The sequence below is a fragment of the Neopsephotus bourkii genome, unplaced genomic scaffold, assembly GCF_033783945.1.
Source record: "Neopsephotus bourkii isolate Nb327-2 ecotype Australia unplaced genomic scaffold, CSIRO-AGI_Nbou_v1 NB_1825, whole genome shotgun sequence".
NCBI lineage: Eukaryota > Metazoa > Chordata > Aves > Psittaciformes > Psittacidae > Neopsephotus > Neopsephotus bourkii.
Window position 1 is genome coordinate 7,429,021 of NW_026902298.1, and position 24,105 is coordinate 7,453,125.

The window sequence follows — 24,105 nt, forward strand, 5'->3', positions numbered from 1 at the left end:
TCCAGATGGATGTTTCCAGACTCTCATTGATCTGTCATGAGGCTTTTTTCCCCCCTCTACTCTTTTTAACTGCAGGTTTATGGAATTTTATTAAGTGCAATAGCTACATCATTGTCTGTCTTTCAGATTTATCTGTGGCCCAGCCTTTCCTAATTCAAATTTAATATATTTATGTCTGAATTTTTCTGTTTTACAGCCATATCCTATTGTTACCATACCCCATCAGGAACAGAACTTGATACACTTAGTTCAATGAGCTATGTCTTTGAAAATGTCTGCAGTAAAATAAGTTCTGGGATCTCTTGTCTGAGAGATCTTAATATCTGTCCATCTACAGCTGCCTTAACAGTCAAGACTAGGTATATAAGAATAATAAAAGTAAACCTTGATTCAGTCACTCTTGAGAGAGTATAATGCTGTAATCATATATTCATGTTTATGTATTTAAATCCACATGGAGTATCCCTGAAGTCAATGGTGTGATTACAGGAAGATGTGTCAGTGAGCACATTCTAGTCCCATCCCCATGCAATAGTCCCATTGATTTTACTCCCGTCTCGCCAACTATTTTGATACAAATATATTGATCTAATAAATATAGGGGAACAGAAGGAAGCCTGACATTGAACTGTGCTATCATGAAATTGCTTGTTCAGAGTGATATAAAAATGTGTTCCTCTGTTTTAAAGAAGGAAAAAGAGCGATTTGCCATTGATGAAAGGTGAGTTTGGTAGATTTATTAGAAGAATAAGAGGAACATAAACAGCTAAGGTCAGTTTCTCCACCAACACTAAGGAGAGAATCTGTTACCCTGTATTGTTCCCTGTTTCAGATTCAACCAGTTACCGTCAGAATTAGTTGTGATTTTGAGATACTCATTCAGAAGGATGATGGAGTGAGTGACCCTATTTCAGAGGCCAGTGAAACTACAATCAGTGTGTATCTATTGACTAAAATTAACTGTTCACTGACAGTGCTGTTCCTGACCTTAGGCAGGATTATGGATTTGCTGAGTCCATACTAAATAGTTGCAATATATTGAATAGCTTCCCCAGATTTCAGAATTGAGAAGATGTGATTTAACAGGAGTCAGTAGCTTTATCACACTTGTGGTGGGCAGCTTTCACCTTCCTGCTCTCTATGGTGACATCTCGGCACATATTACAGTAACATATAGCCAGAAAAAAAGCAGAAATACTTAGGAATTGCTGACTTTTTAACAGTCAGAACCTGTGCTAGTGGGACTCCTACATAGTGCTCCTGGTGTCCTAACTGAAAGACTGAAGAGATATCCAGGATGCAATGTCTATGTGTTTATTACTCTGTGTGTGTGTGTCCGTGCATGCTCTGAACACCACAGCACTGGCTGTGTGAAGTTTAAAGTCCCATTCAAGTCAATAGGTGACAGTCAATAGTTATGTTTGGGCTCCTGGTAATGCTGCTGCCTTTATTTTGCATCATCTATTGAAGGGTTTTCAAGTCTTAATTTTCTGAATTGTTCGTTTCTTATATAGTTCAGAGACCATAGTGACAGGACAAGGGGCAATGAATTTAAACTGAAACAGGGGAACTTCAGGTTAGATATAAGGAAGAAGTTCTTTACTCTGAGGGTGCTGAGGCACTGGCACAGGTTGCTCAAAGAAGTGGTAAATGCTCCAACCCTGGCAGTGTTCAAGGCCAGGTTGGACAGAGCCTTGGGTGACATGGTCTAGTGTGAGGCATCTCTGCCCATGGCAGGGGGTTGGAACTGGATGACCTTATGGTCTTTTTCAACCCAAACCATTCTATGATTCTATGATTGCAAAATCAGAATATGAGGGATAACCTTGGCAGTATTGAAGGGAATTAATTGCAAACCCTGAGGATCAAATCCATCCAAGTGTAACTGCTGAAGCTGGCAATGCCATCTACTCTGAATTAGTTTTTTCCCCTCCTCTGTCTTTTATTTTGTTGTATAAGCAACCACTGCTCCATTACTTTTAAACTCTGCTATCTCACACCTGGGACAGACCAGCCTTTCTTCCCCATTACTGGCTGTAAGCAATTTGTAGTGTTGTTGGAGTGTTTCCAAAGTAGCCTGTATCTTCTGATCTTGCTGTATTGGAGCAGGGGTGTGGTACAAACATAGATTATTTAAATTCTCTGCAAAGTATCAAGGTGAAGAATCTCCCTGTAGATGGGATTGAACAGCTCAGAGCAGACTTTATGAAGAGTAAAAGAGACTGCCTTCCTCTGCCAGCCTTGGCACATAGGGAACATTACAGGTAAAAAAGAACATATGTAGAGGTGTGTGAAACCATACTCCAGCTCTGAGGCAGTCTAGAAACCTTCCTGCTGCTTATGCACTGATTTCAATGGACAGTGGTTAAGGATGGTCTGAGAAGTGTTTAATGTCACAGGTACAGAGGAGACAGGTCACCTGAGAGAGATTACCAGTTTCACATGGTGCTGGACAACCTACTCTAGCTGACCCTGGTTTTAAGCAAGGAGGTTTGGACTAAGCAGTCTCCAGGGGTGCTTTTCAGCCTCAGCTGGTCTGTGGTTCTAATTACAGTATTTGTCTCTGAAAGTTGTTTTACCTCTGTCAGCCTGGTATCTTCCCAGTCATTGATAGGTATCTACCTGGCTATGCAGGTAGACAGCAGGCAGCAGTTGGGCCTTACCACCTATCTAGAGAAGTAATAAGGCATTTGACAGTCTTTGTCCTCTCAGTTACAAAACACTGGTTTGAAAAACACCACTTTCTGCTTCCATAGGTACTTTACAGTAGACCTCAGTGCTTTGCTGGAAAACCCCAGAAAGTCTGTCTTTGACATAAGCCATTTCTGGTGAATGTCTCTATTTGTAAACATGCCTGAAAACTGCATAGATGATTTTTGGCTGTCTGGTTTAGCAATGAAGAGATGACAGCCATTGTGCATGTATGTGTGTGTGTGCTACCACCCTGCAATTACTACAACTACGGCTATGGTAATCACTGTAACTGCTGTAAAAGATGTCCAGGTTAAGTTCTTGGCTCCTGCTCTTAAGATTCCATATGTTCAGATAAAAAAGAGGGTGCAAGAAAATGAGAGCCTGGCAACTTAGTTGCCAGGGCTGGTGCCAACAGGAATCTTCAGTGCCTATAGGCACCCTGTGTTGTGTATTGTTTGTAGTTTGCTGTTTCAAGAGAAGACGACTGAGCAGCAAGCTAGCATCAAAAATGAAGGAAAAATCATCCAGGGAAACTTAAAGCTGTTACAGCATGTGTTGCTAAAAGGCGTTGTAAAAACACAAAAATCAGTAAGACAAGGTCTCCTGGCTTCTTTTTCCACCTTTTGGACAGTGAAAATTGTAGAGCACTGCTGACCAAGTGTCTTAATTTCTCTACTTGATTCTTGCTGGTTTGCTGTCATTTAAGATCATCCTTTCTCCATTTTTCATAGACATAGATCTTTAAAGGCAGTATCATGATAACATCATAGTGCTCTTTTAACTAAGTAAAGAGCAGTAAGTCTCTGAACAGAGGGTTCTGAGCATATTGCAAGAGCGATGGTGGTTATAAGCCACCAGGTTGCTTCGTTTTCGGTAATTGCTGCTTCCAATTGAAGTTAATATTATTTCCTATTGGACTAAATTATAGCCCTTCACTTGCAGAACTTGCCTGTTTCCTGAGGAAGGAGTTAGCTAGTGCTTTAACAAAGGCCACACCAAATAAAGGTACAATTCTGAGCTGTTGCTGTGCAGCAGCCAGGACTGGCAGCTTGGTGGGGTTTTCACTCTTACTGTTCTTGACGTCTTTGTAGCAGAGAGCTAAGAGTTGAGCTCTGCTGAAGAGTAAATGTTTCTGGGTATAATTTATGATAATAGCAACAATCATTCTTTCTCTTTGACCTTATGGAGATTAGAAACCAAACTTTCCCTGGGGTAATCCTAGATTGGTATGTCTCTGCTTTGTTTCCTTTTTAGAGGAGACCCTGCCATTTTGCACTTCCTTGTCTTATGAGTGAATGTAGTGGCATGACCTGGTGGTCACTTATGAAGCTAACTGCACTGTTTTCATCACATGTTTTTGCAGTAAATGCTGAACTGACTGTTTTAAAAAGCATGTCTGCTCTGCAAGACAAATCCTATTCAAATGAGTTGCATGTCTGAGCTGATTCAGCCCTGGCTCATGGATTCTTCTAGGGCTAAACAACCTTGTGTTGATTCTATGCATGCCGGTTTAACATGTTTGCTTAGAGAGAAAAGAGACTAAGCTGTGTTTACTGCTTATCATTGTAAATCTGGAGTAATGCTGCTGAAAGGTATAGTTTCAGTCTGGAGTTAGCTAGAGAACTTGAATGCCACTGAAGAGTTTGTATCCAGAGTTCTTCCACAGAATAAAACATGTATCATAATGGCTAGAGAAGAGAAGGGGGGAGACAGAAGCTGGAAGTTTTTACCCTAGGGTTGCTGGAAAACTTTCTGCTACTGTAAGGAATTCATTTGGCCATTCCTCACCTCTTCAGAAATGCAAAAGATCCTTCCAGAGAAACATGTTCTTCTGAGACAGGTACTTCAATATTGGTAGGCTTTCTCAGCAGGAAAGGATGAGTTGTCCATGATGCAGTATTAGAAGATAGTTAAGCTAGTTGAGAAGATTATGAGCACATTACTCATGTTATAATTTCATGCTAATATAGCCTGTGTTATATATGTATCTTGCTGTAATTGCATTGCTTCCAGCATCCAGACTGTGTGATTAGGAGTTACCTCTGTGAAGCATTGCCCTGTGCCAGGAAGTCAGCGCTTAGTTCCCTCTTGTGGCTGCCAGATTCTTCAGGAAGGATCTCTCCAAAGACTTTGTGCATTAGAACTTCACAGAAATATGTTCCTTAAATGACTTTCCATCTGGGCATTCCATTCTTCCTTATTCAAGAAGTTACAATAGTTTAATTAACTCTTTTAGTCTGCTAAACTCTGCGTTGTGACACTAAATATGCTGGAGGGTAAGTGGCCAAGCTCAATCTGCCTGTACACGTAGGAAGGGCATTCACCCCAGTGTGAGCTATGTACTTCTTTATTCACATAGTTGGGGCCCAGAAGTACCTCCTGTGAAGAATGGCAAACGAAGGCTAGTTTATTTCTCAAGTAATTTTGTTTCTTCACGGTTTTTTGAGGTAAAAACTCTGGGAAGAGGTGTTTCCCAGGTTTTGTATATATTTTACTGATTACTCTTCCTTTGTGTTTGGAACGCAGAGCACAGGGTGTTGATAAGAAAGGTTTATTCAAGCAACAGGTAATGAAGTGTAGGGCTGATGAAAACTTTGAATAACATTTTTCAACAAGCTGAAAAGGAGTAATTGTGCACGTTGCACTTGGGGTTAGAATTGATGTATGTTTAATTGACACTTTTGACATATTCATCAATGCTTCTGTGGGTTTAGATCTGCTTTCTGGCAGCAGAATTGTAATGGGGCTGGAAAGCAAAAATAATCTTGTAATTTGGTATTGGAAACAAAACTTATTAATGTTGTCATGCTAGTCATAAGCTGGAGTTTGAAATTCCTCTGTGTTCCTGTAGTAACCACAAGGCTGCACCTTCTGCAATGGTCAAAATGAACCAGGTAGGAGCTGTTGCAAGCATAGGTTTTAACTGTGTATAAGAAAACTCTATTCCCTTACCCCCCTATTAGTTTTATCTGATCTATTAATAGAATTAATGTATTAATTTGCGTGCACTTTTTAGAGAGAGATGGGGAAACAGACAACCTTGATACTGAGAGTTGGATGACAGTTGGGTTTTTTTATCTACCTCCTAGCCTGTACTGCAGATGTCATGGGTATAAACCAGCATTGGCAGTGTTTTATTCAGCCGTTTGCAAACTCAGCATAAAATCTGCAACTCTGTAGTTCAGAATAGATGGGATGTAAAGCTTTGGTAGTGTGACAAGTTGCCTCCTGTTTGTGCTGGTAGTCTTGGCAACTGCGTGCATGGTGGTGTCAAGATTTGAAGGTAAGTGCCTCTACATATCTTGCAAGATTGTTGTTTGTGGAGATTCCCCTTACTTCTCAGGTAGAAATAACTGTGTTCTGAGGAACGGTTGAAGCTGCCTGCTAGATTCTGTAATGCATATCTGGATAACATTGCTCTTCTGGAGATACTGGAAGAGCACTTGAGTCAGCTTTATGAGCTAACAGTGTTTGAAAGAACTGAGACCATTAAATCTTGAATTCAGGGTGTTTTATCAGCTATGCTTATTGTCTGCAGCACATAAATTTATTATAAGAGGAACTCTACAACTCTGGCTGCAGACCTATAGACCTTTTCCTAAAAGAAAGCAACATAGTCCTTGTAGTTCAGTAGAGATGTCAGGAGGCTACTAATACCTAAGGTGGTAAAATCTTCTTAGCGTGACTTTACATGTGTCTGCATTGTTCTTGCCTAGACCAAACTGTTATCTGCTGAAAAATCTCCTGCAGGTAGACATATTTTATATATATAACACACTATTATATGAAATGCATACACTGTAACAGTCAAAGCAGGAGGCTGTTCAGCAACAGTGTTGGCAGATCCAAGGAACAGTGCTGAAAGCGGGAATTTGTGGCATCTGAGAAGCACTGCAGCTCCAAATATTGAAATTCAATGCATTAATGCTCTAAATTTAGGATATTTGGAAACTGAAAGAATTTGAGCCTGACCAATGAACTTTACCTATCAGACTCCCATAGTTAAGCAGTTACATCTACCATTTGTCATGCTCTTTAGGCTCATTGATATGACCATAAAAATAACAGTGATATAAGCATTAAAAGAGTTTGAAATTGGGAATATTAAACACAAAATGGAAGAGTGAGGGGATTTCTAGGCTGGCATAGAAGGACTGACTTCACAATTGTTGTTTCTTTAAGTTCAGGACACTTCTATTGCTTATATTTCTTATATCTCTACAGTTACATGGCACTTAATTTAATTAAGGCAAAATGCAAATATATAACTCATTGTGCTTTCCAGCAGAAAAACAGAAACACATTCATTCACCACTGGTACCAAACATCTTTGGATGAAACAGAGCTCTCTTTCCATTCCTGCACAGCAACTCTTCAATATTTTAAGACAAGAATTGAGGAACAAAACAGAGGCATCTTGAATAGAGGTGAAATACGTTCATTGAGCAGCTTGCCATTAGGTCAAAGTGACGTTCTCTTGCAAAATAATAGGTTTAAAAATGCACACTGTCATCTATTTCATCCAGAAGTGATGTTACTCCTCCTCCTTATCTTTCATTAGTGACAGATCTTAGGTGTCTTACCTAATACTGGCTTAGAGAGAAGGCTACTGCCTGTTCATTCACAAATGCTACACCTGTGGGCTGGATTTTCTTTTATTCATGAACATTTTAGCTGGTTTGTGAGACTTTCTGTGATTGTAGTATAGCAGCAGGAACCTGGGCTGGATAATTAAACTATTGGATGGAGCGGGTGCCACACATGACATTATTTTGCTCAAGAGAGCTCCAAAATAAGTTCATTTCATCTGCATGTATTGGTGTGTTCCTCATGCCTTCATGCTAAATTAGTTTCTGAAACTTCTCAGACTCCAGGAATGTGAAAAGCCAAAAGACTACTTAGATTTTCATTAAGAAAACACATCAGCATCAGGTGAGACCAGCGATCCAGGCAGGCCATGCTCACAGTAGTGTGACATGGCACAGAAGTATAACATAAGTCAAGCCATTAGAAAAATGTAAGCTTCATCAACTTTTAGTCCTGAAAATGAAAGTATCTTCTTCCAACCTCGAAATTTTAGCCTCTATTTTGTCATTTATAATTTCTCTTTTGGAATACTAATTAAGTTTCAGCCTGTGCTGTAAGGTGAGTAGGAAACTTTTCCCTATTTATTCCCCTTGCTTTGGTGAGGATTATCTCTGTTCAGCTGAACATACTTTTCCAGTTACAATTAATTAAACAGTTTTCAGTATTCCAGCACTGCAACAAAATACTTCTTTTTGTGGCTCTTTTTTCACACAGTTGTAACTCAGGAGTTTCAGGCGATGCTCTCTCTGCCTGCAGGATTTTACAACTGGGCTCTGAAAATCAGTTCTGTGATTGAATCTGGCACATTGGTTTTGGCTGTAGAATCAGCATATGTTTTTAACATATGCATGTTGGCAAATCAGATTGAAGTCCTAAGTAAGAGGTCTGTTATCTCAATCCTCCGAGTGCTTTTGGGAATGAAGTATAATGGAAGGAGTCTCAGTACTGGATAGTGAAGAACTGCACAGACCCCAGATAAATCTGCTTGCAGATAGCAATGGGTTGTTTTAGATTGCCAGTGTAAGCTGCTGGAATGAACCATAGGAGTTACCTCTTGTTTTTATTGCCCACAGGATCAAGGCTAATCCAAGAACAGCAGACAACCAGTTCTGACTCTCTGCCCATGTTTATCTCTGCCTATCACATATTGTGCTGCTACAGGCTCATTTCTTTAATATATGTAGTTTGTATTCATGTCCTGCTCTAGAATGTACCAGTGTTTTCCTTCGCAGCAGGAATTGTGCGTGGCAAGGTTTCCTTGGTCTGCCTCCTTGGGAGGGGTCCTGGGAAACAAAACATGGAACAAAACATGCCAGTCATTGCTTATTTTCTGTTAAACAATGATGCTAATTTAGGGCAAAAAAAGTAGTAATATTTACAGCAAGAACACAAAAGGACTTCTTCAGATTTTCCATGTCAGTTGATTTTGAAGAACATCCAAGAGCTTGAGGCAGTTTGTGACCTGTCTGTAAGTTGACACAAGCACATTTGGGCTTTTAGAGAGGTAAATTGTTAACGTCAAAATGACAGACAGCAGTTTCTGAGGGGTGTGCAGACGCAGAGTGTCCTTTCTGCAGGCCTGGGCAACTGAGGGGCCTCAGAGATGTGCTACCTTCCCTGTGAGGGTGCTGAGGCACTGGCACAGGGTGCCCAGAGAAGCTGTGGCTGCCCCATCCCTGGCAATGTTCAAGGCCAGGTTGGACACAGGGGCTTGGAGCAACCTGCTCTAGTGGAAGGTGTCTTTTCCTACAGCAGAGGGTTGGAACTGGATAAGCTTTAAGGGCCTTTCCACACTAAACCACTCTGTGATCTTATCCTTACAGCATTTGTGCTTACAAAATGGAAGGGTAGTCACCTTTTTACAAGATCAGAGAAAGGCTTCACAGATCTGATGCAAATAACCTGGCCAGAACCACTGTCCGGTGGTGGGAAGAGCCCATACATTAGTGATGATGTGAGGATGCTCTTGGCTAGTGAGAGACCAGAGATTTGAGACCCAGGTCCTTTGGAGATCTGTGTAATTGATCTCTGCAAGTCTGGTGGTACAGTCTTGACAGGCATAGGTCACTGGCAAGAACTCTTTCCTGTGTCTAATTCAGCAGATGTAAGAGCAAGTCAGACCTCATAGTTGCATCTGGTCTTGGAAGTGATATAAACATACAGCTGTGTATTAAACTGAGGTCAAGACTGCAGTTAGACCCAGAGTCATGTAGGAGTATTTCATCTCCTTGGTTATTTGCAGTAGTTTTCAGCTTATGGAGGACATTGTGGTGTTGGGAGGAGCAAGAAGAGCACGATCGGTGGTTTCCCTTCCACCACATTTCCTCTGTGGAGGTAGCTACTCACAGTACCCATCAGGGATCAAACAGCTCTGGGAGCATCTGGGAGAGGCAGATGGAAGTCAGTCACATCTTTGACCACACAATCATGACCATATTGTTGTAGTTAAACCTATCGTGTATATCTGACTCTTATCATCGACTATATACAATTAAAGTTGGTTTTAATTATTTTCCATCTGTCTAGAAATCAAGAGTTCCCTTTGCCACAGCTACAGATGTTACAAATATGTGTTTCTATATGAGACACATGGCACATTCCAGAGCAGCACAAGTACTTGTTTTCAGTCTGAAAATGGAATCTTTTCCCTGTTGTTGAAACAAAGTTTGTAAGATGTGATTGTCATAAATAAACCACAGACTTGAGGGTTTTTTTTAAGACTCATAGTGAGTTCCTGATGATTACTTCATGGGTTGTTATAGTGATCTTGAATTTAGTTTTGATTTGCAATGAACATGAAGTAAAACCTGTCTGATGCTGCACCGTACTTCTAAGTATGGTTTGCAGACAAGAGCAGAAAGGGTGTTGTTTGTCTCTGGTTACTAACTGCCAGTTCTAGATTTAAACTATTCTTGTCCTGTTTTATATTCTCGCTTAGAGGAAACTGTGAAGGCAGATTCAGTGGAGAAAAGATCCCTATAAATACAATATTATCCAGATGTTTCTCATTCTATTAGTGTCTGAAGGATAAGTCCTAAACTGGAAGCTAGTGTCATGGCACATCCAAGCCAAGACCTTAGTAACTTGATAACAATCCACTAAAACTTGAGAACTCTTATCTTCTAAGATGTGAGCCAGCCATTTTTTTCAGGGGAAGACTTTCTTTTAGGGCCAGTTGGCTGGGATTCCTGCTTCCTTTTCTGTGAAGATCTGGGACTTTCTGCTTTGAGAGACGTGGCATTTGTTGAGATGATCCTTGAATGAGGTCCAGCTTGGTAATTCCTCTCTTTTCTCTGTAAGTGTGGGAGGTTTTTCAAATCCACTAAAATATTTTGAATCTGAAAGGAATGACAACAGACCGAAGCTGGTTGCGTTTTGGAGCAAAGATTTTGTGTTGTTTCTCAGTTGTCATTTCTGTTGTTATTTTGTTCACATATAATTACATACTCAGAGATTTTCTTTCCCCCCTGCAGCTTGAAGAGGGGTTTAGTGTTTGAGAATCCAAATTGTAACTATGCCACTCTTTTCCACACCATCATGGCATGGTTTAGGTTTTGAATACTCTCTCTTGCCTCGGAGTCTTTTTCCTTTTTCCAGTCCATGAGACTTCACTCTGTTTTCTTTTTGACTCTGTTGCTATCCTTGGGATTTTGCCGTCTTGGTGTGACATTCAAATAGCACATTTTCTTCTAGCCACCCTCCTACATGATTCACTTTCTTGTTGCAGATTACTCTTATTCCCACCATTTTTCCCCTTTATAGTTCTGCTCATTGCATGCAGGTTTCCCAAGACTCCTAACTAGGAGCCTTGAAAAGCTCTGAGAAAGCCTGCTTGGCTTACTCAGCAATGTGGCAATAGCTTCCAGCATCTCTGCTAGTCACATCACTCTCTTCTGTATGTGCAAAGGCACAGTCTTGTTGTTTCAAGCTTGTTCCTTTAAAACAATGAGAGAACAGGTAAGACTGATCTATAACATTTTATAGCTGTTCTTAACTTGCTTTGTGTGAGTGATTTTGAGCTCTATCATCTTAGGGTAAAATGAGACTGAGCCACAGAGTTTGGTTCCAGCATTAAGCCCAAACATTTGCTCACTGCACTGCACTGAAAGCCCTTCTTCTGTCCCTTGCAAAAACCTCAATGATCTCTAAATATTTGTTATTCTTCTCTGTGTGTAGCTTCTGTGAATCAAATACAGGGGAGTTATCATGGTCTACCCTACTCTGACCATAGGTATGCTGATATTTACATGTTTTGCAATGTGGAAATTTGCATGTGTTTAAAATGTTAACAGAGGCTTACGGAGCAGTTGTTACAGAAGGGAATACAAAGCTGTTCAGTCAAATCATTTAGAAGACTATGGGACAAGCTGGGTGGAGACTGTGCATGTGTTTCAGGACCAGCTCAGACTGCCAAGAGGGAGACAAAGTTTGCCATTCTCACCTGCTTCCATTAGGACACTATTTTCTTTCCTACTGTAGAAGAAGGAGATTCTTGTTTAGAGGAACAAGATGTTTCTTTCTTGATGTTACTGTCACTTTTGGCTCCCTCTTTGTTTTGCTATAGCAAAGCAGGAGGTGATGAAAAATAGCATAGCAGAGGAGGAGAAGGGAGGTGGCTGCAGGGAAAACATCTCCTGCTTTCTTCAGCACCTTGTCATTGGACCTTCCCGGGGTATTCCAGCATCCCCTTCCTGGGGATGCCAGAGGAAGGAGGTTAGTAACGTGGTTGTTTCTTCTGGGAAGACTTACTACTGTTTCACATCTGAGATAGCAGGTCTTCCTCGCCTTTGAAGGTCCAGCTCCATGTGGATTTTCCTGGCATTCAATGTAGAGGAAGGATGACATAATTTTCCAACTCCTCTGGAGCTCTTTCCTTGTTGCATGCAATTAACATCCCTCTGACAAAAATGTCTTGGTCCCAGTGCTCTTAAAAATCCTCAGAGGAGCACACTTTGGGAACTAGTTTCTTCATGATGACTGAATCATAGATCATAGAATTCCAGGTTGAATCTCAAGGATCATGTGGTCCATTTTCTTGGCAAAAGCAGAGTCTACACAAGATGGCTCAGCACCCTGTCCGGCCAAATCTTGAAATATCCAGTGTTGGGGAATCCAGTGGAATTCCAAGGGCTGATTGTTCTTATTGTGAAAAAATTTCCTCTTGTGTCCAATTCAGAATGTCCCCAAGAGTAACTTGCATCCATGAGTGAACACTGATATCCCACAGCTTCTCCTCAAGGACGGCTACACATGGTCTCCACATGCTGGTCATGTCCTCGGCCATTCTAATCAAATGACTGTAGTACATTGTCCAGGAAAAAAGTTACAACTTGCTGTAAATTCTCTGCCAAGTGCTGCTTGGCATCCTTCTTGATTATGTCTAAAGAAAACAACATGTTTTACTTCAAATGAGGGGGGAAAGCCCACAATAAAGTCCATTCCCAGCACCAGCCTGATCTCCTTGGGAATGGAGCGGCTGTCAAATTGTAAATGGAGAAAATTTCAAAGAACCTCTGGATAAGATATTGACAGCCCATGATGGTATCAGACATTGCTGTGATTCTTTACAAGGTCCTAGTAGGTGAGCAGCATCTGTTTTACTCTCCACTCCTGTGTGTACTGTCCCAGTTTACATGCAGTATCACTTGAAGACAACATCATGGCCAGGAACTGAACAGAGCAATGGTGTCAATACAGACAGTATTCTGTCCCTGATGAGCTGCTGCAGCGAGTATGACAGTTTGCCAGGGCTGGATCACTTCATGTGCAGAATTTAATGAGCTGCCAAATCCTTCTAAATGTCAGAAAGTCCAGAGGAAAATGCCCAGTATAGGACATGGAACAGACAGAAATTAATTCTTTAGCTTGCAGCATCTCCCAGTTAATTTCCTGTGAAGATTTCTCCCTTTCCCCTCCTCCAGTGTGTTTCAGACTGTGAAATGATCAGTTTTTCCCTAGAGGCAGAGAACTGCCCAGGTTAAGGACCACAGGGCTCCCAATTGTCTTTACTTTCTAGAAAAGGAATAATTGCGTTTATTTTCTTACTGCAATGTGACCCAGTGTTGGCGTTTCATTCAGTTGAACTGCATGTCTCTTCTCGCGTGAGAACACTGCTTATCTGATGTGGTGTCCATGAGCAAAGTAAGATAAAGCTGTTGTACCCATGACCGAGTCCACAGTATGAAGAAAGGAAATAGCTGGTTAAAAGGAGAAACTGAACTCTTTATAGTCATTCCTGACTGAATAGTGATTTATCCAACTTGAGCAGCAACATGAGTAGTGGGGTTTGAATGGATGAGTATAGCAGTAAGAGGAAAACATCTTTCCTGACATTACTTTTTGCAGTCCAAAGCCTGCTCTCCTTTGGGCACAGGGTGGTAACTGGGCAGTCTGTTTTGCTGTGAGTTTTATAGCCTTTGGAAAAATCTGTTGAGATTAAAAAAGATGAACAAACAAACCAAATCTTCCTTCCAAACCAGGTTTTCCACATTCAAGGTCTGCTTGTGCATGGAAGCCATTTATAACCCTGGCACATGTGGATTCTTTACAGAATGGAAATTTCTCCATGTTAGGTGTTATTCCTGGTGCAGACTCAATGGTATTTGCTGTTGGCTGACCACAGTCTCTTGCTGCCCTGTGTAACAGTTACTAAGGTTTAACTGGATCCGCATGGTCCTCTGGCCAACAGTGTTCCCACCATGAAAGTGGCAGGGAAACTGTGATGTGGCCTAAATAGCTTATCTACCACAAAAGGTGTCAGATATAATCACTTGTAAGATGAGCTTTTCCATTGCTCCTGAGCTGTTCACCCCATATGACTATTTAATTCTGGTGCTTTTAGCCTACCTGTCTGTCCTCACCACACCTAGGGAGCTTTGAAACCTGTACTAGAGGCTCTGCTGAGTACATAGAAAATCGAGATAACTAATTTAGGCTCCTCCCTTAAGTACCTGAGTTTAAAAGGGTGTAAATGCCTCCTCTGTAGGCCAAGATAAGGGTTGAAGTTCTCTGGAACAGACTGCTGCAAGGCATCTCCCAAATGCCTGTAGATAATTGCTGCTTTTCCCCTCAGGGAATTGGCTGTTCTGGAATGATTCATCCCATCCCATGTGCCCAGGACAAGGTAGAAAGCCTAAATGGTTCAGGGAATTCAAGCTGGACTTTCAGGAAGTCTTTCAACTGACAGAACTACTGGTTCATTTTCAAGAGGGACTTTTTACAAGGGCATGTAGTGACAGGATAAGGGGGAATGGTTTTAAACTGAAAGAGGGGAGATTTGGATTAGTCATTAGGAAGAAATCTTTTGCTGTGAGGATGGTGGGACATTGGCACAGGTTACCCAGAGAAGCTGTGGCTGCCCCATCCCTGGCAGTGTTCAAGGCCAGGTTGGAAAAGGATTGGAGCAACCTGGTCTAATGGAAGGTGTCCCTGCCTGTGGCAGGGGGTTGGAACTGCATTTTCTGTAAGATCCCTTCCAACTCTAACGATTCTGTGATTCTATGATTGGCAACTCACGATGGCTCAGATGCTTAAAATGGTCTCTGATTTTGTAGCTGCTGCTTTGTTACTCATAGGAAAAGAAGGAGCAGAGGGACAAATAGTGCGTGTGTGTGTAAAGCAATAATGGTGTTGTTTTAGAGTGCACCTTGCAACTGGCAAAATGGAAACAGATGGCAAATATTGTACGGAGTGGAGTTATTCCACCCTGAAGGATGCTCGAAGTCATACAAGGAGAGTTCAGCTTGCAAATCCCATTATTGATAAATGGTTCTTCACAGTGTTTACTGTTACTGTGCTCGCCTATGTGCACACAGGCACATACACACACAGCTTTCAAAATGCTTTTCATGGGAGCAGCTGCTTTCATTAATACCAAAATCATTTTACAGTTTTTGGTATGTGTCTTTCTCTGAACTCTGGAAAGGAATTGGTACCTTTTCCCCTCAGTTATTTGCTCGTGGATGCTTAAATGAAAAGGGATTTTTTTTTCCCAGCATTAATAAATCCATTACTGGAAATGAGAAGGGTACTTTCAATTACAGCTAGACTTCTGAGCCTTCCTCCAGGGTGACAGGCATCCTTGGGGAAAAATCAAGCAAATAATCCATCCCTCTGGCTGTATATTGAGAGGATGGATGAGATGTGTTGTGTATGAGAGTATTATGCTACCCATATCATGTCTAATCTCAGTGCTGCATTCATTCTTACAGCAGGAATAAGGGGGTCTCTTCATAAGATAGGCCAAATGGGTATTGTAGCTATTATTATTACCTTATTTATATTCCTTTATTGCCTTGCAACACTTCCTATTGAGTAAAACCTCACTCTGCTGGATGCTGTACAAATTAGGAACTTGTTTTTCTACAAACAGTTTACAATTTAAATAATGTACATTTATTCTTATGTAGTGATGTCTCTGTGTTAGCTGATATCTCTTTAATTCTACTCATTCCTTCCCAGCAAAACAGTTCACATTAAAACACAGCTGCACCAGTTCTGTTGCAGTCCGGAGGGGGTCACAAATGGAGACCTGAGCTCTGCATGTAGGAAATGTAGGATGTAAAAAGCCATCCAATAGTGGCAGTGTAAGATAACGGTCAATGGAGGTAGCACTCAATTAGCCTGGCTTAACTGAAGTTTCAAACAACCGTTACTAAACAAGCAGTGGAGCAGCCCGTACATATGGAATATTTAGAACCACAGGCACAGTTATTGTATAAGCTGCATCCAAACCAAAGCATTGGCCACTTGAGCTAGCAGGGCCTGACCTACAGCTACTAATAGTAGAAGCGGGTCCCTTATATTCAGTCCCATGTATTGCATGAAACCAGCATGTCCTGGCATGACCCCATTTGGGGTTAGAAGCAGTTCAACTAACCAAGGCTAAGCAGTTCCAGTTCCTTACACCCGCTGTGACCTGCCAGTCTTGCTGAGTGGACAGTTTGCCCCTGCAGGTGAGCTTTAGCTGTTCTAGCCTCCCACAAGCATGCTGAGGAAGTGATTAAGAGTGCAACATACCAGGCCAATATTAACTATACTGGATTTTTTCCTTGTTTGCACAGACCCTTCATGCTTCTGCCACCGCTGATGGAGTGGATGAGAGTGGCCATCACCTATGCTGAGCACCGGCGCAGTTTAACTGTGGACAGTGATGATATCAGGCAGACAGCCAGATTGCTCTTACCTGGACTGGACTGTGAGCCCCGGCAGCTAAAGTATGTGCTTTATAAGCTTTATAAGCAGCTAAATTGTAACTTCTTGCAATATTCTTTTTCTTGCTGTATTTCACAGGAGTCAGATCTCAAAATACTGTACATGTTTCACCTTTTAGTCCTCCAAGAGATAAAGGAACTTTGGCCAAACACTGCAGCTGGGGTAGAAAGATTTTGTCTTGCCAAAAGAATGAGACAGAGAAGGGTTGAAATACAAGTATTTGGACTTTTATGCCTCGGTCTTAATTCATAGAATCATAGAATTATGTGGGTTGGAAAGGATCTTAAGATCATCTAGTTCCAGCCCCCTTCCATGAGCCAGGACACCTCGCACTAGCCTATGTAATTGCAAGATGATTCTTTGCTTTTTCAGATACCTTGATGAAAAGTATCAGTACCTTTTAAAATCTCCCCCTCATGGCTACATTGAACAGGGATTTATAATTAGCTTGGTTCATTAGCATATCATAGGTATTTTATTCAGGTTTGTAGTTGCTGTCATTAGCACTGGTTTTATTATCAGGGTTACATCTTGAACGTCAGCACAAGGTAAGTTTTTGTTTCTTGCATGAATTTTATCCCCTCTATACCTTTGGGTTAAATGAGTGGGTGGGACACTTTATATCTTTTATCATGCTCTTAAGTGATAAAATGATCACCTGAAAAGATAAAAATACACCGTTCTCTTAGAATTACTTTTCATGAACAACAAAAGCAACAAGAGGCTTTCAAACAGGAGTCCTGGATCTGGTTTTGCCTTTCACCTTGCCTTCTGGCAGCCAAAAAGTCTCTTGCTTTTTTCTACATCTCTGTCTCCCTGTTTGTGAGTTGGAGGCTAGTACTTATTACCCACAAAACCTGATGTGGAGCTGAATTAGCTGGTGAGTATGGTGGTGCAATTACATGACTGAACCTTTTATCTCAGCTCTCAATTCCTGCCTTTCTCCTGAGACGTGGTACCTGACAGACTGAAAGTGCTGCCAGTCCTGTGAAAGTGAAGTTAAGCAGGTGATCCTCAGCAGTTATTTAAACTCTTTGGCTCCAGACTGGAAGGGAGCAGCTGAATTTGGACCTATTCCTGGAAGACTTTTCTTCTCCCTTTTCCCTGCCAGTGTACGTGTGCTTTGTGTCAGTTGAAGCACAGGCTACTCTGGCTTATGTGTGGACAGTAGGTGCTAGTGTAGGCAATTTTATATGGGCTCAACTAATTTTACAGATGTGCCTAATGCTTGCCAAAACCTCTGAAGTTCTTCGATGAGCAGCACTGCAGAAGACTAACCTGATCACGAGTACTTCCACTCAGCTTCACAGGTTCTCTTTCAGTCTCTCCTTTTGAAAGGCTTTTGATTTCAAAACTAATCCAAACCTTTCACTTCAAAGGCATCCCACTCTCTGTGCACTGTTTTTCCACATTAACATACAAAGCACTTTTATAGATCATAAAATACAAAAAAAAAAAAAGAGGGCAGGGATTTGGGTGTTTGATTTTGCCCCTAATGTCAGCTGGAAGGAAACATTTAGACACAGCCTTTGTGAAAATTGGGGTCATCTCAGTAGCTTAAATCTAAAGCCATAATGACAAATCTATGAAATAAAGCTCTCAGTAGAAACCGGGAAGTCCATAATAATGTCAGCAGTAAATAAAAGTGAAAAGCAGGTACAAAGGTATAAAATATCTCAAGCTATGTGGGATATTCAGGCATAATTCCATTGGGTTGTTATGGGTTAGCAGTACTGGCCCAGGGAAGGAATATGTTAATAGGTTTCTATCCAGTTTCTTGTTGTCACGGAAGAAATGGCAATTCTATGAGAAAACCAAGATCCTTCACACCTTTTACCTCAACAGTCTGTTCCTCCATAGCGATGCATGCAGTGGGCATTCCCTGCAGGTGAAATAACCTCTGCTTTAAAGTAACACATATATCTTTGTAGCAGAGGACAAAAAGTTAAGCTTGACCAGGTCTTTGCTCTGAACCACCTTGCCTGAGTTTTATTTTCAGAGGTCTAATGATGTTCCTTGATGTGTTTTATGAAAGAGCTTGAAAGATTAAAGCTAACAGAAAAAAACCCATGAGGAGAGAGCAGCGCCCATTATATGATCCTTTAAAGCAGGCATTCGTAGCCAGCCATTACAGCACATTCATGGGAAAAGGAAATCTTGGCACTGAAGCTATGTTTACCCCTGGCTTACTGTGTGACTCCAGGAAAGCTGCATATTGTTTTTCCTCATGAAGCACAGACTAGAAGTCACATAATGATAGTTCCTTGCAGTGGTGATGCATCAGGTAGGGTATGTTGAAATCCCTGAAAGAGAAGTTGTGCAGAATAACAAAGTGTAACTAGCATAACCTGAAATTCACACCTCTCATATCTATTCTGTGACACAGACTGCTGGGACAACATAGTCTTCCACAACAACTGCTTGTGTCTTAGTGGATGAAGCTTTCTAGTAAGATGCTCTCTGTTTATGCCTGTCAGACAGTTTATAAACATCTTCAGCACTCACCTGTAACTAGTTAAATTATAATATAAGTGAGGAAATGGTAGGTTGCAGAGAACTGTGTTTCATTTCCACCTACTTAAATATAAATGTTGGTATTTTAATAGAAGTTGTTATCACACAGTGGGTTTTTTATTATTACTTCCTCACTGCAGGCCAAATTTCAATCACTCACCACCAGTAGTTATAGTTGTAGTTACTACTTACGAAACCCAAAGAGCACATCAGGCTCCTGCTCCCTCTTCAAGCTATCCCTTCCCAAACTAAGACCTCAGCCCTATCCCTTTCCCTGCTCTCTGGGCTCTGCTTTGCAGATGTGTCCCTGTCCACCACCTTCAGCTCTTCAGTTCATGCCCAGGGCACAGCTGGCTGTATGTGGGAGCTGCATTGTGGACAACTGCAGGAGCACAGGCTTTACTCTAGGAAGCGTGCAAGTGTTTGCCTCTCTTCTCCACAGGGTAACAGCTCACACATGGAAAAACTGTTGTGGTCACAACTGCAGATAGCAGTTGTGTGTATGTGAGCTCCCTCCCCTGCTCTTGTAGGATGCTCTATCTTTCATCATGCTTTAAAAGAAAAAGATGTGCATCTATTATAGAGGAGCATGCTGTCAAGCTACCTCTGCACAACATCAAGTGTATACAGTGACTTCTGCATGGGCTGAGCCTGCAGATCCCCTAGGAATGAAGCTCACAAACTGTAACTTTAAATTCATTACCTGAGCTGGCCTCCTGGCAGCTCTACACCAAGGACTACAACAACTTCTCATGAGGTCTCTCTGACAGCTCTGTGCTGCTCTTTTGTTCTGTTTGCTCTGCAGAGCTCATGGGGGAATTGTCCTCCCACCACCCTTGATCCAACACTGCCTGTAAATAGCACTGGGTGGAATCGTGCCTGTTGGCAAAATGGAAACAATGTGCAAAGACAGGTACATCCCTTCAAAACTTATTTTCTGAGGTTCACTGGATTTCAAGTGAAGTCATTTTATTTCACTTTTTTTCCTAGGATTCGTCTTCTTCTTATATACAAAATCATTGCATCATATTCTACATAATATTGCAGCATCATGATCCTGTACCAATTACTTTAGTAGAATAAGATTATTAATTTTCTAGCCTAGCTCTAGGGTTTATATCTGTCTGGCATTAAGCCTTTAACCTTACTGTCCTGTGCTCTGTACTTCAGGTGCCCCAATCTCATATCTGGGTGCTTCAGAGATCTTGTCTTCTGTACTCAGCTGCCTCAAAGGCACATTTAATTTGCAGATGTATCTCCAAAGAGCCAGTGACTCCAGGACTGTCACTTTGCTTCCCTGCTGACAGTTCCCCAAACTGTACCTTCATGTAGTTCCTTTCTGAAAGCTGCAGTGTGATGCTGGTTTCCCCCGTCCAATGTGACCAGCCACCAGTTGTGGAGGGATCTTTGTTAACTCAGCATGTTGTTCATAGCATCTGCTCACCATTTGTTACCCACCATCAATGCAAGTTCAGAAGCATTAAAGAAATGGATCAGCTGAATTAAAATGTGAATAAGGTTCATCCTGAATCTTCTTCATGAAGCGATGAGTGTTGTACTTATCTGACAGGCTGCACAAAGTTTCCAGAAGAGGTTGGCCTTGTTGAAAGCATCTCAGTTTTCAAAGGAACTTGGCAGGCTGATATCTCACTCACTGAGAGTTTGCACAAGAGCCTACATTGAAAACCAGACAACTAGTAGAGACCAGTAGAGACCCCAAAATAACATCAAAGGGCTGACCACATCAATGCCCAGCTGAAATAGGAAACACCTCCAATTTGGCAATGTTTCTTCAGTGGAGGAGATACACTTGCAGGGTTGGAATTCAGAAGACTCTGAGCAGATAAGGAGAGGACTTACAGTAATCCCTGGGTTCCTTCCAAATGAGATAAAGGTCCTTTGATAGTCATCTGAGGGATAAGGGTTTAGTAGAGCCTCATAGAAATGTTAAGACACTTCCCTTTATTGAGGCATTGGAAAAGAGTTGAATATTCCACTACCTAAATTTGATATTGATATCATATTTTTTATTCTGGTTATTTTTTTTTCCAGAAAAGAATATGGATTGAGACCTTCTTTCAGAAATGTCTCTTATTGCAAAGTAATAGCTAGTCTGGTAGGCAGACAGCATCACTGTTTCACCCTAGCACTATACTGGTATTTTATTAGATACACTTTCCACCTCTTTATCTTCCTTTACAATATGTTCTTGTATATGTTTGATGGATTAGCTTATAACAAGTAGGGAAATACAAATACGATGCCCAAAATATGTAAACCTTATTATTTGAAACAGATGGGGGTTTGGTGGGTTTTTTGAGAGAACAGAACTAAGGAAACCTAGTTGCTGCAGGTTTTGTTTCCTGTCATGCTGATCCCACCACATTAACCTCGCTGCTGCAGTAAGCTTGGATGCTTGGTGCCTGGTACGGTATGGGCATATTCCAGCATCCCATTCCTGTTTTCTGGGATAAGATGTAGCAGAAGCAGTGCCTTGATCCAGAGCTACCCTTGTAGTGTGGGGCTGGGTGGAAAATACCACTCTTGGCAAGGAATAAGAACTTCCTGTCTTTCCTTGGAGAAAAGCACCAAGGAGACTTCTTTACTTGGACACCCTTTTAATTACATTTTTTTCCAGTGCTTACATAAACTTACTGTCTCTAAACTAAAACTTCCATCTCCAATGTGAGTGAAGTTAGCCAGACTGCTAACAAATGATGACACAGCGGGGAAGGCAATAAGTAAAGCCATGGAAATTCATAATCCTGATTTCTGTAGGAGATGGGGCTAAAAATAAAAGTAGAAATCCAGACATGATTTTGTCTTCCACAGACCTGAATGCTGTTTTAGTTCCTTCCGAAGACTGGATGCTAAGGCTGCTACTGAAAAATTCCAGCAGGATCTGGGTTTCCGAATGCTAAACTGCGGAAGGACAGATCTGATCAACCAAGCCATCGATGCACTGGGACCTGATGGGGTGAACACCATGGATGATCAGGTGTGACATATAACAACGCACGTGCACAGATTCTCTGCATGAACAAATGGCATGTTCCTTTCCATGTGCAAATCAATACCCGGGGTCGTGTTAGTTGCCTCTCCAAGGCTTTTCTAATTCTAGCTTGTGTTTTAGTCCAAAAATAACAATAAAATAACCCCCAAACTGCTCCCACCACCCTCACAACACCCCCAAGAAGCCCATCAAAGCCCAGAGGGAGTTGTTTATCAGCTGGAATGCAGGTCTGTTCCTTGTATGGCATGTCTCAGACGCTGATAGAAGACAGGTTAATACACAGGCTGCAAAGTATGGTGGTGTCTTAATGCTAATGTCAAAACAAAGTGGTGTTTGCCAGTGACACTCTCTTCTGGTTCACCAGCCCAAATCCACTCTGGGTCAGTGATGAGCGACCAAAAGGTGTTACTGGTTGATGGTTTTCAGGCTGCCTGTGCAAAGTGAGTTAATCATGTCAGTATAATCCAACACACAACAGCACTGAGAACCCCAGTGGCATTGGTACCGGTCAGTAGTAGCTTAGTTGAAAGTCCATCATGCTGATGTGTCTGTTATTTGATTTTTTTCCTGTTTCCTGGTCAGCTACACCGTACCATAGGGATTTGGTAGTCTGGGGAGTCTTTAGCTGCTTCTGCTTGTGCTGTCAGTCCCATCAAGTAACAGCAGAGCTTGTTCTCTGGGGCATCATTCAATGCATGGCATTAGCTTTTAATTTAAGGAAAAAAACAACCTCCCCCAAATAAACACTCGTTATAGCTGTCACAGCAACGGGAATGAGCTGTCATGTCTAAGAAACAATAGGGTATTTAGGAGTAGGAAGGATTTATGTTCAAGTAGAGAGGTTTTCTCATAGACAGCATTTACTGCAGCAGCATTTCAGATTGCATTCTGAAGCTGGCACACCTTCCATGGTGCTTTCCACAATCCTGCAGTTTTAAAGTGTGACTATACACACACACAAAAGCAGAAACTACTGCACAAGTTATATCAAAGTATATAGTTACCTTATTTTCACGTTCAACATAAGAAGCTTTGTAGTCACAGAGGTGGGGTGTCACATCATAGGTGCCTTTGATAATGACTTTATTAAAATGACAGAGGTGGCAGATTTATATTTGGAAGGTTTGCTGCTTCCTGTATTTTTCCTCCCATAAGTTTTTGGAGTTCCCCCTGAGGCTTTTTGTTCTTTTCAAGCATTTTATTTTGCATTATGAGCCTTACTGACCTGACACCAAAGACACTGGTGCCAAGACCATCACTTCTCACTGCAGGATGTTTCTTACCTCTCTTCAGCCAACAGGGAGCTGTTTGGCCTTTGTGTATATAAAAGACCCGGCGTTCTGTAGGCAACTCATTGCAAAGAGAAGTTTCTGCTGTCACTTATTTATGATCTCATTGTCGTCCTATTGATGTCATCCTCCAGCCAGTCCTACTGTGAACAGGAGGATAGTAGCATGCTGGTGGCTCTGTGTTCTCTGCAAACACTGCTCCCACGTCTCAAAGCAGTGTTTTGGCACTGATGAGTGAGAGCAAGACAGGCTTCCTCTGGAGACATTGTTGCTCTGAGATTCTCCAGTGATTCTGGAGCAACTCATCTCTGCAGCAAAGCGAGTGTCCTCCGTGGCACTATGAGTCCCAGACAGAGTTAAATCCAAACTGTAGCAGTCAGCTCTGCCATGGCTGGAGTACAAAACCAGGTTTGAGCCTCCTGGTCTAGTAGAAGGTGTCCCTGCTCATGGCAGGGGGGTTGGAACTATGTGATCTTAAGGTCCCTTCCAACCCAAACTATTCGAGGAGTCCATGATTCTAGAATATATAAATATATGTATATAAATAAATAAAATATCAATTCATACAATCATCGAATAGTTTGAGTTGGAAGGGACCTGAAAGATCACCTAGTTCCAACTTCCCTGCCATGGGCAGGTACACCTCACACTAAACCATGCCACCTAAGGCTTTGTCCAACCTGGCCTTGAACACTGCCAGGGATGGAGCATTCACAACTTCCCTGGGCAACCCATTCCAGTGCCTCATGACTCTAACAGTAAATAATTTCTTCTTTATATCAGATCTTAACCTCC

General features: G+C 41.7%; 1 protein-coding gene across 4 annotated transcripts in view; it reads left to right on the forward strand.

Annotated features, from left to right (window-relative positions):
* ABTB2 (ankyrin repeat and BTB domain containing 2) overlaps positions 1 to 24,105 on the forward strand; it is a 146,030-nt gene that overhangs the window by 106,871 nt on the left and 15,054 nt on the right. For all 4 annotated transcript variants that reach the window (XM_061343505.1, XM_061343506.1, XM_061343503.1 and 1 more), the window contains 2 exons: positions 16,344 to 16,496; positions 21,841 to 22,006. In XM_061343505.1, the coding sequence (XP_061199489.1) occupies positions 16,344 to 16,496; positions 21,841 to 22,006 (319 nt within the window). The remainder of the gene's footprint in view (positions 1 to 16,343; positions 16,497 to 21,840; positions 22,007 to 24,105) is intronic.